Raw genomic sequence first — 15,184 nt, 5'->3', positions numbered from 1 at the left:
GAGACAGCACAGGAGTCCGGGTCTCCTCCCAACATGCAGTCTAAAAGATGCAGGGAGGGCACATACCCATGTTGTCAGTGTCTTCCTGGCTCCTGTGGCATGGACCAGAGATGTCACAGACACAGCATTTTAACCACACCACCTTTCTTCTCTCCTTAATAAACGGTACAAACTTCTCTTTCACACACACACACAAATATTTTCACACCTTCAAACAACCAAAGTGAATGAAGACAGAACCAAAGTGACCTAAGACAAAAAGGCAGGGAACACTAGCACAGTTTTATGACTTTTGAGTGCCCAAAGGATCCCAAAACTTCAAGTTTTGTCAGGCTTATCCCATTTCTTCTTCACATTATTTTCCATACACGTTTACCACTTACACTAATACAGTAGCTGCAAAACAGAAACTGTGAGGAACTGCCCACAAAGAAAATTCATCCTATTTTTAAAGACAGTCTCTTTAAAGGAGACAGATTTCTGTCTCCTTTAAAAAGATGTTGGTATTTGAAAGTGGATTGAGAAGAAGGGAAATACAGGTGAGAAAGGCAGGTGTTGAAAATCAGGATAACCTCAATGACAGCAGCACTGCAGGATACATACATGTCTTTTGTGGTTGCCTCGCAAAAAGGAGCTGGGCATTCCATTCTTACACTCAGAATCACTTTGTTCTTCATAGCTTTCAAACTCACTTGAACTCCACCCATATTCCAGCGAGCTGTTTCCACCATCATCACCATTTTCAACATCATCATAAATCATTTCTTCTGTAAGAATTAAACCAAAGTAAAAGAAAGCTACATTGAAATACCTTTTTGTTTAAACAACAAAAACCTTGTTCAGATGTACCATAAGGAATTATGCAGACTTTTGTATGCACGCTTTTTAACATGTTTAAAGCAACCCAAATTCAAAACATCCAAAATGGCAATTTGTTGGCAATTTGTTGTAACAGATTACTAGAACAGGACACATGACTGGTGTTCTGGGTACATACCATGATACCTTTAGAAACATGCCATGCTCAAATTACGCTGTTCTGTCCAAATGTTACAATATTTTTTAGAAGAAATTCAATGGAAGCTCAAACTGTAGCTGTGAAGATGTCTGCACTGAGCAGTAAACTTCCAAGCTTGCTAAGAATTTTTCATGATCAGCTCAAAAAAACAAAAGCTAAAACACTCTGAGAATCAAATGAAAATGTCACTATTTCAAGCAGAACAGACCAAAGTAGCAAGAAATACATTACAAAACTCTGGTATTTTATGACTCATCATTCTTGCAGTTATACTGGCACTCCTCCTGTGACTAGGATTCTCTCCTGTCTTACCTTGTCCATCAACTCTAAGAGCTTGAAGTATTAACCTTCTCAAGATCTAGGAAGCTATTATTTCAGAGGCTGACCAAAGTACCACCCATTAAAGTCACTGGAAAAATGTTTCCAAAATAGTTACTGAAAAAAATACTACAAATAATCACATTGCTTGGGCAACTTTTTTTTTTTTTTTTTTTTTAACTTTAAGCTTTCCGTCATTACCTCAGCTGCTGTTTTAGTTGGCACAGACATGTAGTAAATTAAAACAAAATGGAATTTTTTTTATTACCAAATATTTTTCAGGAAACAACCATGCATGCACCCTACATGCAGAATCCTTTGTTAATACAAGTAGAAAAGTATGGACAGTTCTGCCTTAAGAGGTTATAACTTAGCACTTAAAACTGTCTCACATTAAATTCAGTAAAAAAAAGCCATATGTTTATTTTAAGATTAAAGTTTTACTTAAATTGAGAAAAAAATATATACTTGAAAGAAAAGCTGACATATTCTACACATCTGGCTGATCCTAGGATTTTATGATTTAAAAAAAAAATACATTTTGACCAATAAAAATCTTCCAATATTAGCATTAATTAAACTATTTTGAATTACCATGAAAGAATCTCCTCTCATTTGAAATAATAAAAATGTAAGTTTTTTTTGTCTCCATGTATATCAAGATTGTCTTTAAAATAGACTGCCTGAAGGACCACATTTTAGTGGTAAACTAGCACAATGAATAATTTAAAAGAATGATCATAGTAAATCAAAATAATTCAAGACTTAAACAGGCCAAAATTTTGCAATGCAATTATTGGGACACACTATACCCAGTGATTTAGTGGATGTATCGTGTTTACATACTAATGTAAACTGAGCTCAGACAGATATTTTTTCTTCTTGAAACAGGAATGTCTGCCTGTCAAAATATATCAGCAATAAACATAAAGATCATGAATGTACAAAGATGAAATTTCCCCTGCTACCTATTTTCTCAGAAACTTTCAGTAACTCTGGGGACAAATAGAATGTCAAAATTTTAATTATTAGTTTCTGGGATAAGCTGAAAATTCTGACAGAGGTCTTCAGCAGAGCATCCACGACACGAACATCTCCTCAGGTCAGCCTCTGGCCTCGGTCTATGTGCTTCCAGACCAAGCAATCACAGCGCAAAGACATCTCTGCCCAGAGTGGCATAGTCCACTACGGGACCTTCCGGTACTAAAAGTATTCATGCCATTAAATGCAACATAATACATTGAAATAATAAACAAAATGAATGTTAGCAATAAAGTTTGCGAAACGTCTTGCCTGGATAGCACTAAGGGCAAGAAATGAGTAAGTTAAGGCTTTAAAGACAATTTTGTGCTTCACACCAGAAGTCCCAAGTGTTTTCTTGAACCATTAACATGGTTATAGCCAACTTCAGAATCAAATAAATGCCTGTACCCTGAGATCCATGACAAGTAGATGTAGTTTCCAATAAGCAGATCCATTCAGTTTGTTAGCAGCAACCAAGCCTTAAGTACAGACACTGTGAACAAAAACCACCCAACAAATCTGACCAAAAACTTGTTTAAATAGCCTTCTTGAACCCCCTAACTCCACTATTCCTTCCCAGTAAAGGTAAAATCTAGGCTTCAGCTACTACTTTAAGATTTATTCTGCCTCTTCCAAACACTGTCGCACAATAAGGAGCTAGACCACTCCAAAGCTGAAGAAAAAACATTTCTGGAGAGTCAAAGCCAGAAAGGTGAATAGCTGCCCTGAACCTCCTCTTCAAGTGATGTTCAGTGAGCTGAACATGTTTCCATCTAACAGGTATTTTTATGTGAAGGGGTACTTCCAAGAACAGAGCAGTTCTCTGTGCAACTGTGATAATGCTGCATTGTACTAGATAACTCTTTAAAACACTCCTTCCCTACCTACTTTGCTTTGTTTAGGTCACTACAGCTACAACACCCACCACTGTAATTTTCTAATATACAGAACACAACCACTTAGGGATTTCCCACAGTATCTATAAAACAAAGCAGAATTCAGCTTATGGGCAGAGTGGTGTAGGAGACCTGCTGAGACAAGACCGTGTTAAAAGTTAGTTTTAATTTTGAACTTTGTAAGACCTATTGATTACTGTCAGAGTGCTAATTCTCTTTACATGGAACTTAGTTAACGTATCTATTCATTACACATGCACATAGGCCATATGACATTGCTTTCAACTTAAACTAAAATATGCGTGGTCTGTATTACAAAGACTTCAAACCTGGTTCAGAGTCTGAATTTTCTCTTGGTACATCATCATAAATTACTTCATCTGGGTCTACAAGAAAAACAAAACAAAAAAGACATGAGCAATCACCCAAAATCTGAACAGGAGCAACAAAGAATTTTGGTTCCTTTTCCATGAAGTGCTTTTTGGAGGCTATGGAATAGTTCATCACTTTCTAAAGGAAAACACAGAATCATGGAAAAGTGAATGTCAACTTTGTTTTAAAATACAACATTTTGTTATGCTACTGAATATTTTTAACTGGGTACAACTGGGCTCCAGAACATGCCTGAAAAACCACAATAAAAGTGAACATGGACATTCCCGTAAAACATACGTGTGTGTACACATCACATACGCTGTTTATCACAACTTAAAACTGACCTTCTTCTACAGTTTAGCTCTGAACTCACTGATACTTACTTTCCATCCATGCAGTGTTTGCAGGATCTGCAACCCACTTTGCCAGAGCATCATCCTCTCTCTTGACCTGGTTATCTTCACTTGAGGGGAAAAAAAGGGGTGGGGGGGGTAGGGAGGTCATAAACTCATTAAAAGCTACAAGACAATACTTTTAAACAACCATGAAACCAAGTCAATAAATAAAAACATCTCACTGCCTTCCAGTTTTCACTTTTAGGTTGCTAGTTACTCAAAAACACTGCTTTAGTATGTAATTAGGATTTAATAATCTATTCTATCTGACAATTTTAGTCAATAAATTGAAAACACTTCCCCTTCCAACCTCAAGAAATGTTTTTGTTTTTATTTACTAGAACACAAAACTCTCAGATAGCATTTCCACTGTAAATAAGAGTAAAAATACAAAGAGGTACGCAGCCATTGGGCTGGGGGAGGCTGTTATCCTCCCTCTGGCTGCCACAGGTGAGGCTGAACCTGCAGTAGCCCATCCAGTTTTGGCACACTTCTCTTCTAGAGAGATGTGGGGAAATTGACTGGAGTACAGCACAGGGTTACGAAAGTGGTCTGGGACCAAAGCTCATGCCCTGCAAGAAAGAGGTTGAAGACAGGGAGCTTACTTAGCCAGATGAGAAGAGTGATCCAGCCGCAGCTATGACAATCTTAAAGAGAGCTACAGAGGTGATGGAGCCCAACTTTTTTTTTGTGTGCAGTATCAGATGACTTAGAGGTGGGGAATGGTCAACATATTGCAACATTTGCTTTGGATATTAAGGAAAAAAGAAAAATATGTAAAGGGTAGTGCAGCAAGAAAGACACTGCATTGGAAAGCTGCCGCATCTCCATCATTGGAGGTTTTCACAGCTACCATGCCATAGCTGGTCTGATCTCATGTTGGCAGTGGTCCTGCTGAGAGAAGCAGGCTACAAGATCTCCACAACTCTGGCAGTTGTTATGACTCTACAAAAATTATATCTTATTCCTTCAAAAATGTCACACATGGTTATACATATTAGACCTCAATCAGTGCAGATTTTGGTAAACAAGCAGAGCTATGGATTTAAGAAGATGAAAATAACAAAACATGGAAGCATCAGACATGAAAAATGAACTATTTGATTTATCAAATGCAAGTTTTCTCAGAAATTGAGGTTTTACAGATCATTAAAACGTGCTGAACTGGCAATCACCTATTTTGGGGTTCCTCTGAGTTTAAAGAATTACAATGACATTCTTCAGTTGCTGACTGCATACCTGCGAAGTAGAAAAAAAACATATAATCAATAAAATGCTTGGAATAATGTCAGTGAGGTTCAAATGGTACACTTTAGTATAAGAAGCTGATTTTACTAATATTGTTAATAAATAATCTACTTCCACACAACACTTTTATTCTTAAGTATGTCTAAAAAAAAGTATGAGTTTCTTCACACTACCTTTTCTATTTTTGCAACTGAAAGAATTCACACAGACGCAGCAATTTGGTATAAGAGTTACTAAAACGAAGTTACAATATCTGATGTATATAATTCTAATCTCTCAATCATATATTCCTCTTCAGGCAATAACAACAAAAATTTTGGTTTTACTCTCCTATATGCCAAATGGAAGTAGATAGCAAAGGCTGCAAAAAACATATAGTAGATAGAATTGCAGTAGAATTGCCTCCTAGATAAAGAGTAATGTATTCAAAACAAAACAAATTAAATAAAAAAAAGACAGGATATGGAAAGCTTTCTGTTCTTCCTGCTCTCTTGACATTAAGCTGTCAACTTTGCCAATTCTGGTTACAAAATAGGGGGACTGTTCCTGTTTCTGTAATAATCCATAGTTATTCCCCTTTCCAGTTTCCTCTTCCATCTTACAATCATACTAAAGGACAAAGAGAATTCACCAAATTATCAAGGAAAAAATCCCACAGCAATTCTAAATCCACAAGGTTTAAAACAAAACAAAACAAAACAAAACAAAAAAACAGAAGTGCATACAGAAAAGGTAAAAGGGACAGGAACTCTGCCAGGACCTAGATCAAGCACGATAAGGGTTTGCAAAGAAATCACTTGGCCTGAGCACTGAATTATTACTCTGGAAATTATTTCATGACATTAAGAGGGAATTAACATTAATCATTTTTAATGGCAAGATAAGACAGGAGTCCTGACTTGTGCTTTATGTTGTGATACGGTGCCAGCAAACTAAAGGTCAACCATCATGGACTTAGAAGGTTGGAAAAGAACTGGCTGTGTACATTCGTTTTTTTCTTAGACATCTTAATTTAACTATCTCAATCCTAACATGGCAGAGTCCCATTAAAATGTTTTCTTTTTCCCTTTTTGTTTGTTTTAATAAACTGATACTTCTAAGTTCAGCAAAATTTTAGTTCCCACCCCACAACAGAGCTGTTATTCTATTTTGACACCAAATCCCCCAGAGATGTCAAGGCTGAGTGGTACATAAGCATTTACAAAGCAGCACAGATATCTGAAGTTAAACAAGGATTCCCCATCAAATAAAATAAGCTGCGTAAATACAGTACCTTCTTCATCTACAGAAACACTGCGTATTATAACAGGGCTGGAGTATGCTGGCAGTATCAAAGGTAAATTGGATGGCACAGCATAGCCACAGGGCACGGGGACAGAATAGCCACCGGACACATTCGGACTTGGAGGTTCATCTTGAGGACTTGGTTCTGGGGAGGAGGATGGATCCTTCTCTTGCATTGGGGAAATATTTATGACTGAGTAGGGATTTACTTTTGTTGGAATGCCTTCCGCAGCAGGTTCTGATGCTCGTAGCTCCCCATTTCTTTCTAAGGTATCAGCCCCTTTAGTTAAAAAAAAAAATCAGTTTTATTTTTTATACCTGTTCAAGCTGCTTAACATTGTTCTTTGCAAATATCCTAAACATTTACAGGATCCTCACTATACAATCTGCTTACAGTCTATGACACAAAATTCCCACACAGTAATGCTCTCCTCCACATTTTACAGATCAGGAATGTAACGGCAGCAAAACAACTGGGTTACAAGGATGCCTACAGAAAAACAATAACTTGATCCTAAATATGGGATAAGAAGGTTTCTGACAAGTAGCCAGGGTCCCCTCTTGCTTGCCATAAGCACACAGCTAAAAACCGTCTTAAGCCCTCAAGTTGCAAGTCATATTTTAGAGGAATTTGTGTCTTATATACACAAATATTAGGAATAGCCATGAGCAAAGAAAAAGCTCACTGGAGGGACGCTCTTCAGAGAGCTGTCCTGAAAATGCTCTGATAAGAAAAGGGGAAAGAAAATAACTTTTCATTTTTTCCTCCTTGAAAATAAATTATTTTCTGATACACAAACTTCCTGGTATCTCTAGAGACAAGCTGGGGCTCAGCACAACCAAAGGCTACTCTGAAGCAAGCTACAGAATTGGATCCCAAGCGATCAGAAGTTTTCAAGCTGTAAGCATGTCTTTACAAAAGGATGAGCAAACAAGATTTTTTTCAGGGAAAAGCCATGTTTTAAGTTCCAGGTTGTCAATCTGCTCAATCACCTGATGAGTTATTTATCTCTCATTGCCATGAGCACAATGACTGCTTACAAAAGGAAACTGGATCAAAGTCAGCAAAATCAGCTGTTGTCAATTTGAGCAGAATACAGCGATTTCCAGAACACACCTCAGCACTGGGAACATCTGCAAGCGTAAAAATATTTTAATGTCTAATAAAATAAGACTCCTGTTATGAACAAGATTTTTACATTCTGACTTTATTTTTATTTTTTTTTATGCACATCATAAGATCAGCAACCAGCAAGCTTAGCTGTGAAGGCAGGTTATCTCGAGCCATCTTCATGCTATTACAGCTGCAAGGGCGTAAAAGTTTTCCTGTAGCATGGCACTAGGACTGAGACTGGTACGTTGCTTTACATTGGATGTGGATGGGAAACCTGAGAGGAATTGCGTGTGATCATCACTTGCCTTGTCAAATCTACCACAAGTACAGCTAGCACGAATAATCAAAACATTTGCACAGCTATTCTATGGATCTCTTTTTTACAAGTATTTTTATTCCATCATCAGTCTTGCCTCTTTACTTAGCCTAAGGGAGGCAGAGCCCATCGGGGTGACTTACCGGTGCCGTTAGCCTCTTGGTGCTCTGTGTTACTTCCAGGATCAGGAGGAGGTGGCACATGGGCTTGCCTGTCTGCTTCTGGTATCTCATCTCCACTGTCGAAGTCAAACTGCTCTCCCTCGTCCTCCTCTTCATCATTCGTACCCGTGGCTTTAGGCTCTTGCTCTAGAACTATGCAGAAAGACACGCTTTGTTTTTTTGCTCTTTAATAATGGATGTCTGATGTTAGGCAGGTGCTCTACGTTATGAATGAAGCCCATAAAATGACGCCTGAAAATGTTAGGTCACTGGAACAGAACAGAGATTTCTCAACATGTTGATACCCTCTGGCAGTTTACAACAAATCCTTTAATATAACTAAATTACCCAGAAAGCAACAGAAACTGACAATACAGATCCCTTTTTGTCCTAGTTCATTATGGCAAAAGCAAACAAGATTTACAAAAACATTAAAGCAGCCGATTCTTTAAACAAGAAAAGTTCACGAATGAATGTAGTTGGACAGGGACTCTTCTATATCAAATCACTTTTCCTTTCTAATTCCAATTTTCCATGCCTATTCTTTCTTAACAGAATCAAAATGACAGCGACCATAACTTTCTTCACGCACATCATTAAAGAGCAGCAGATTGTTTTCCTTACCCCAATCTGAGACGGTATGTTACACGAGGTCATTGGTTTAAATCTATTAACCCCATTAACACACACTTCAGTCATCGAGGTACATTTTGGAATGGGGGGGGGGGGTTACCTTTGAAAAATGAACAGCTTAAATAAAGTACATCCTAACGTGGCTGGGACCTGGAGCATTTGGGCTATTTTTATCTTTGCTTATGAGCAAACTGCATCACACCCTTGCTAACCCATGCAGGGGTGGGGAGCAAGAAGAAGAGCTGAGCAGTCTCCCTTGGTGCTATTGTTCTTATCCACATGAGCATGAAGAACCCACGAGGATTTTAAACTTCTCACTGCATTATCTATCTACTGCTCTTTTTACCACGTAATTGCATCGCATGAAACTTGAGGGCAGGATCCAAAGCTTCTGCTGGAGATGCTCTGCAGAGCAGGGGTGGCCACTGCAGCTGCAGGGAGGAAGCCCAAACCCCCCAGACCCCTCTGTTTCCACAAAAGGGCTCCACCCCTCCCCTCCCTAGACCTGCCACAGCTGCTCCGCTACCATCTGGAAAGAAAACTCGCTATCAGAGGTCTCTGTGCAGAAACATCTGTGGAAATTCTTCAGCCCAACTAACCTCTCAAGCTCCTCCCCAAAACCATTCTTAGACAGGAGTTCAACAATGCATTAAAATGTAATAAAAGCACATAGTTATAGGACAAAAATATATTTTAATAATGTAAATACACAAATATTTTATAAACAGATAAATGAAGTTCATAGGGTTTTCCCCCTCCTTCAGGTAACACGATATTAAAAACAAAGTCATGCAAGGACAACTGGATCTCCTGAATCTGGATGCTTATCAGCTGTTCTGCCATGCAGGACTGCTTGGATTGTCATGGTAATCAGCATTCTTGCCAAGGCTTCTGTTTCTTCGGGCAGGCTGAGCCAGCATATTTTATCACAGCCGCAAATAACAAGATCTTTCATGCAGTCTCTCTGTAGGAGAGAAAGTGAACTAATTGCAAAAATATTAAGGAACAAAAAAGGGGTTTCCCTGTGTTTACGGTCACGGTTTGTGGCTGAGGCAGCAGGACATTCAGTTTAATTTTGATGCTTTTTAAAACCCTTTTGTCAGAATGCCTTTGGATTGAGGCTTCTCATATTTGCTTTTGGCCATTAGCAATACTTTTCTTCTGAAAGATGAAAAAACGCTACTGAGCTCTTCCAAGCGACTTAAGACAACCACAGAATTCTTCCTGATTCAGCATCCACCTGGACTGCCTTTGTACTGCTTGCTGCTCAAAAGGAAGGGGAGAAAAAGTAAGGAAAGGGTTCTATTATTGTCGGTGGGTTTTTGATTTGTTTTTTAAGGTTTTCAGTTTCTCTCTATAGTTCAAATTTAGTATTTCACAGGTTTGTATTTTCCAAGTAGAGCGTTTTTTGGGATTACCAGTGCATGAAATAGTGGTTAGTCATCCAGACTAGGGAGACAAGTAAGTAGATGGCACTCAGAAGCTGGTAACAGCCAGAATATCACAACTTAAAGTGTGCACGCACTGCCACGGGCCACTCCTCTTGCTGTTCTATACAAGTGAGCATCAGCAGCAAACCCTACCAACACATAAAAACGCTCTTCTGCATTTCATATAGTGGGAGGAGAAGGAAGATGAGATAACCAGCAAGGGTTAAACTTGCTCTGCTCACTTCTACAGGATTAGGTCACACTCAAAACCTGGGTGGTGCTTGAGCAGGGCTGAAGGAAGAGCAGGAAACCCACCTGCTCACCAGAGGTCAGCTCTAGAATACATACATTTAATTTATGAAATATCCACACCTTGCAGGCAAACATCTAGGAAGCAACATGAAGTTTTGTGGCTGCTAGTTACGGAGCTTCTGGATCCATGTTTTTTTTTTCTTAGGGCCTATAAAGGTAGCTTAGGTATCATATGCCTGGTTATTCTCTGCTCCAGCACTTTCACACTGATGCAATTCCCCGGGCACACAAATCCAGCACAGTGTCATTTGTCAGAGACAGACAAAAACTGCCACTGGCAAAAAAAGGTAATTTGAGACACTAAAAGCAAAAGGAATGACTCAGGAGCCAGGAGCAAACCCTGGTCAACTGATGTGCAAATTCCCTTCAATTTTCCTCTCCATCTCCCCCCCAACAACCCAACCAACTCATACGTTACAACTGAGGGCAGAAAACCTAACAAAGAATTGAGTTCCTCAACTTAGATTAAAAAATAAATAAATTGAAAGGTACTACCTGATTTTTATTTTTTTTTCTGTCATGTTTGTTAATGCTGCCGTGTTGTGTTTACATTTACTTTGCATTGGAAATAAACAAGGTGCAGAACTCTGCAATAGGGCACTACAGGATAGAAAGAGCCCCTAAACGGTATCAGTGGGGGGTTAGGATGAAAAAAAGACAAAAAAGAAAGAAGTAAAGTTCCTTTCCAGATCACACATCCTTTAGTGATGGCATACTGGAGACGAATAACCTTCCACCAGCTAGTTTTAAAACTGTACTTCGGCTTTGCATCACTTCCACGTTTGTTTAATCCTGCAGGTTACGTGAATTCTTTGAACTTAGTGATCCTGCCAGTTTCATATGCAAAAGCGTTCTCCTTTGAACTTTTAATTTCCAGGGAATACTGTTTCGTTTTATGGAAACAACGTGTTTTAATAACAAAAATAAACAGAGGGTGGGGGTGATTTCTATTTGCTTCAAGTGAAGAACTGCTCAGAGCTGCAGATAAATACAGACTGTTATACAAAAAAGACATTTTGAGTAACTACAGTTTTGAAAACATGTACTGTTTCTACGGTTGTGTTACATCAAAACGGCACACACAGGAAAACATATTTTTGCTCTTGGGGAGTTCTACAATAAATTAGGAAGACACAAAACATAGTTAAGCTTGACCTGAATCTGACTACCGAAAAAACCAACATGTATCTTGCAAAATGTAATGCTTGTGAAGAAAGTTACAGTTCCTCCAATCCTTTAGGTGTAAAACAGAAAGTGGATTTCCAGGCAATTGTGACTGCAGAAAAATACGGGGTGGGAGGGGAATGTGGTAAGTGGTGTCCAAAGATGACAACTTTTTAACATCACTTTAAAATTCATTATTTTTTGGCCTAAGTTATAATCGTTTGGCATTACAGACTCTGCCTGAAATTACTTTGAATAATTAAATTGGTTACTAAAAATCCAATTTGCCTCTTCACTACTACTCACATTCTTAACTTTACAAGTGCAATGAGCACACAATAATTGATTAAACCTCTTCATCCTACGCCAATACCATTCTGCGGGGAATTACTGATCTTCATTAAAATCTATACCTGGAGTTTTAAAACATGGGGAAAAAAAAAAAGAAGAAGAAATCTGAAATAAAAAAGTTTCCTTCAGGGTAAGTGTAAAAATGTGATTTTTGAATTAGAAGACGGAATAAATACTCTCATAATTGTTAGCACAGCATATGAATTTATGACCTTTCTGTGGTATGTTATTCAGGGAAATTACTTTTTTTTAAGCTAACTTCAAAAACAAGCTAACTTAGGCTACGTTTACAGGGACCTGCTGGGGCATAAGCAAATTTAAACAATTTTATTTTGTTCTACCAATTGTGAAACATTCTTGGCACCATCTGCTTTCCCATTCATTTCCCTTAAACTATTTATAGTTTTAATAGCACAGATAAATAGTTAGATAAATAGAGTGGCATTAATTTTAAAGCTGAGATGAGGCTAGTGAAGCTTCACTAATAATTTTCTTTTAGAGATAATACAGAATTAAAACAAAATAGATCAGCACTTACACTTTGGACGTGTGTGAAGCAAACACACTTTGAATACAGTGCAAATAAAGGAGAAAGAAAAAAAAAGTAAAACTCTGACCTTCCTTGCAATCACGTAAATCAGAGATGATCCTAAAGAAGTCAGATGAGTTTTTTTTCATGCAAAATAAAGGAAGAAATTATAAGAATCCTAAGCAGGAACAATTCAGCAGTTTGGGACACTGTGACAATAACCCTGGAAGCCCTGGACATAAGAAGACACACCACCATCAAAATACTTGCATTTGAACATATCTGTTTTAAGGTTTTAACAGTGCCTTTGAAGACTGAAAGAAGGCTTCTACATAATCAGGAATGTAGTCATTGCAATCTGTTGTAGGTTTTTTTGTTTTGTTTTTACATAAAGGTTAGCAGAGAACTATGGAACAAAACAAGGAAATGTATCTACTACATTTGAAAAACTCCACAACAAAGAACAGCCCAAAGACTTCAGGACATGGTAAATATCCATGTTACCAGAAGGGCAAACTACTTTTCCTTTTTCCCTTTAGCAAGCAGTTTTCTTCCAATGCACTTTTTTTTTTTTCCTCTCAATTTTGCCTCTGGAATGTCTGTGATCTCTCTCGCATATTCACTGAATGCCAAATTTTCTTTTTTTCTAAATGATAAATACTTTAGTCACTTTTATCACATCACCAACTACACTGACCATAATGAAGAAAAGAAGTAGACATTGCTTCAGTAGGAAAATATCATTTAGTGAAAAAATATTAATGCAGCTGAAGCTAAAGCAAACTGGAAGGAGCTGCTTGTTCTTATTCTGATGTGCAATCTGAAAACATTTCTCTTTTCCACTCATGTAGTTTGGATTGCCACTAGATATTTAGGACAACACAGACCTGTTGTCTCCCTTCAAACTGAACTCCATGAATCCTTTACCTTGCTACAAATTCTTGAGTATCCTGAAATAGGGAAAAGCTTTCACTAAAATCATTTACTAAATAATAATATATTTAAATACATTTAAATAATTTAAAAAAAATAAATTTATTTAAATTTAAGTTTAAATTTATTTAAAAATAAATACATTTAGATATTATAAAATGCTAAAGTGAAGCTTACAAATCAAAGCAAACAGCCAGGCAAAACAATTCAAGTATTTATTATTTAACCTTGATGCATTCCAGAGATGTTCTCTTCAGCCCTCTTTTAAACTGAAAGATATGTTTGCTATTTCAAACCCTTATTTCTCAGTAGTCAGAGTCTGCCCAGTTCCTTATGTAAGTCTACAAGACACCGCATAGAAACAAGGAATGGAACTGTGCAGATTTTAGTGCTTTGCTGTTTTCTACCTGGGAAAATGCTCTTCATTAAAGTAACTGAAATAAATAAAAGTAAAAATATCTTCGTGAAAATAATGAAAGGCCTCACAATTTAACTTTCTGCAGGAATATATATATATATATATATATATATATATATATAAAATCTTGATTCCAGGATATATATAAAAAAATCTTGACTCCAGAAGGAAAAAGAATTACTCTCCCCCAACCTGAAAACAATTCCAGAAACTGTAGTTCCCATGTGGGTAAGTATATAAGCAGGAATAGATGAAAGCAGATACTTATTTTTCTGTCTCTTTCAAAGCCAGCCTCAAGCCAGAACTACTATTACAGCTTCAGAAAGAGAAAAAACACACATAATAATGAATGTAATCTCTCCTTAACAAAGGTAGAGCTGCGAACTCTGTTTCTTTTCAGAGTCTTGTAACAGAAAACAACTGTTTTTAAAATCATTATTACTTTTGCAAAACTAACAATTTGGGCCCAGATACATCATGCTGACTAGCTTCCAAGACAAATGAGCTCTGGAGAAGTTCAGTTTTTATTTCAGGTGAAATTTTGTAGCAGAGACTTGATACTCGTCCGTCCTGAGAAATGCTAGGAAGTAAAAGGAAGAACCTTAATTGCTCCTGCAAAAATTTCCCAATTTGGCCAACTTCAAACCTTTGAAAAACTGCAGCTGATTCATATTCAGCTGAAACTTTTTAAAGGGTGTTAAAAGACTTGGGTCACCACTCGATTAATCTCACAGCTTTTCAGTGCTGATTAGATTGCATTCCTACAGCTAGAAAGCAACAAAATATTTTCTAGCTGCTCACATCTCCCACTTGAGACAGCGACTTCTTCAGTACCAGGAGACAGAACTGAACTTAAACATTCTTTTGCTATGGTACTTGGCCTGAGTGCCTCTCTCCTGCTTTCGTCCCCGAGCACCTATACAGGGAGAAAGGTGAAGAAGAAAGCCAGCTGGCTCACATGCGACTTGCTAAATAGCTGGATAGGGAAGGATGGAGACAAGTAAGGTGACTGGTGAAGCTGGAGTTCTGGGTGAGATGGAGAAAGCACTTATTTCTGGGTAAGGAGGGGAGGCACCTGGGTGGAAAGGGGCAGCCCAGAGGGCAAGAACAGGCCTGGGACCAGCAGAAGAAATGAGGACTCATACAGAAGACACCACTGCAACAACAAGTTTAAAAATAATAGGCAGTCAAGCCATTAAAACCTGTTTCCACAATGAAAAAAAAAATTTAAAAAGCACAACTTTTTAAATTATTCAAGTAACTTTC

General features: G+C 37.7%; 1 protein-coding gene across 12 annotated transcripts in view; it reads right to left on the bottom strand.

The window, feature by feature from the left end:
• The window catches only part of ARHGEF10 (Rho guanine nucleotide exchange factor 10), a 120,934-nt gene that overhangs the window by 80,391 nt on the left and 25,359 nt on the right, over positions 1–15,184 (bottom strand). For all 12 annotated transcript variants that reach the window (XM_040550760.1, XM_040550766.1, XM_040550768.1 and 9 more), the window contains 6 exons: positions 8,131–8,301; positions 6,547–6,837; positions 5,201–5,264; positions 4,014–4,093; positions 3,585–3,641; positions 604–767 (listed from right to left, as the gene is read on the bottom strand). In XM_040550760.1, coding sequence (XP_040406694.1) covers positions 604–767; positions 3,585–3,641; positions 4,014–4,093; positions 5,201–5,264; positions 6,547–6,837; positions 8,131–8,301 — 827 coding nt within the window. The remainder of the gene's footprint in view (positions 1–603; positions 768–3,584; positions 3,642–4,013; positions 4,094–5,200; positions 5,265–6,546; positions 6,838–8,130; positions 8,302–15,184) is intronic.

Source organism: Cygnus olor, chromosome 3, assembly GCF_009769625.2.
Source record: "Cygnus olor isolate bCygOlo1 chromosome 3, bCygOlo1.pri.v2, whole genome shotgun sequence".
Lineage (NCBI taxonomy): Eukaryota > Metazoa > Chordata > Aves > Anseriformes > Anatidae > Cygnus > Cygnus olor.
This window is presented reverse-complemented; position numbering and strand designations above follow the sequence as displayed.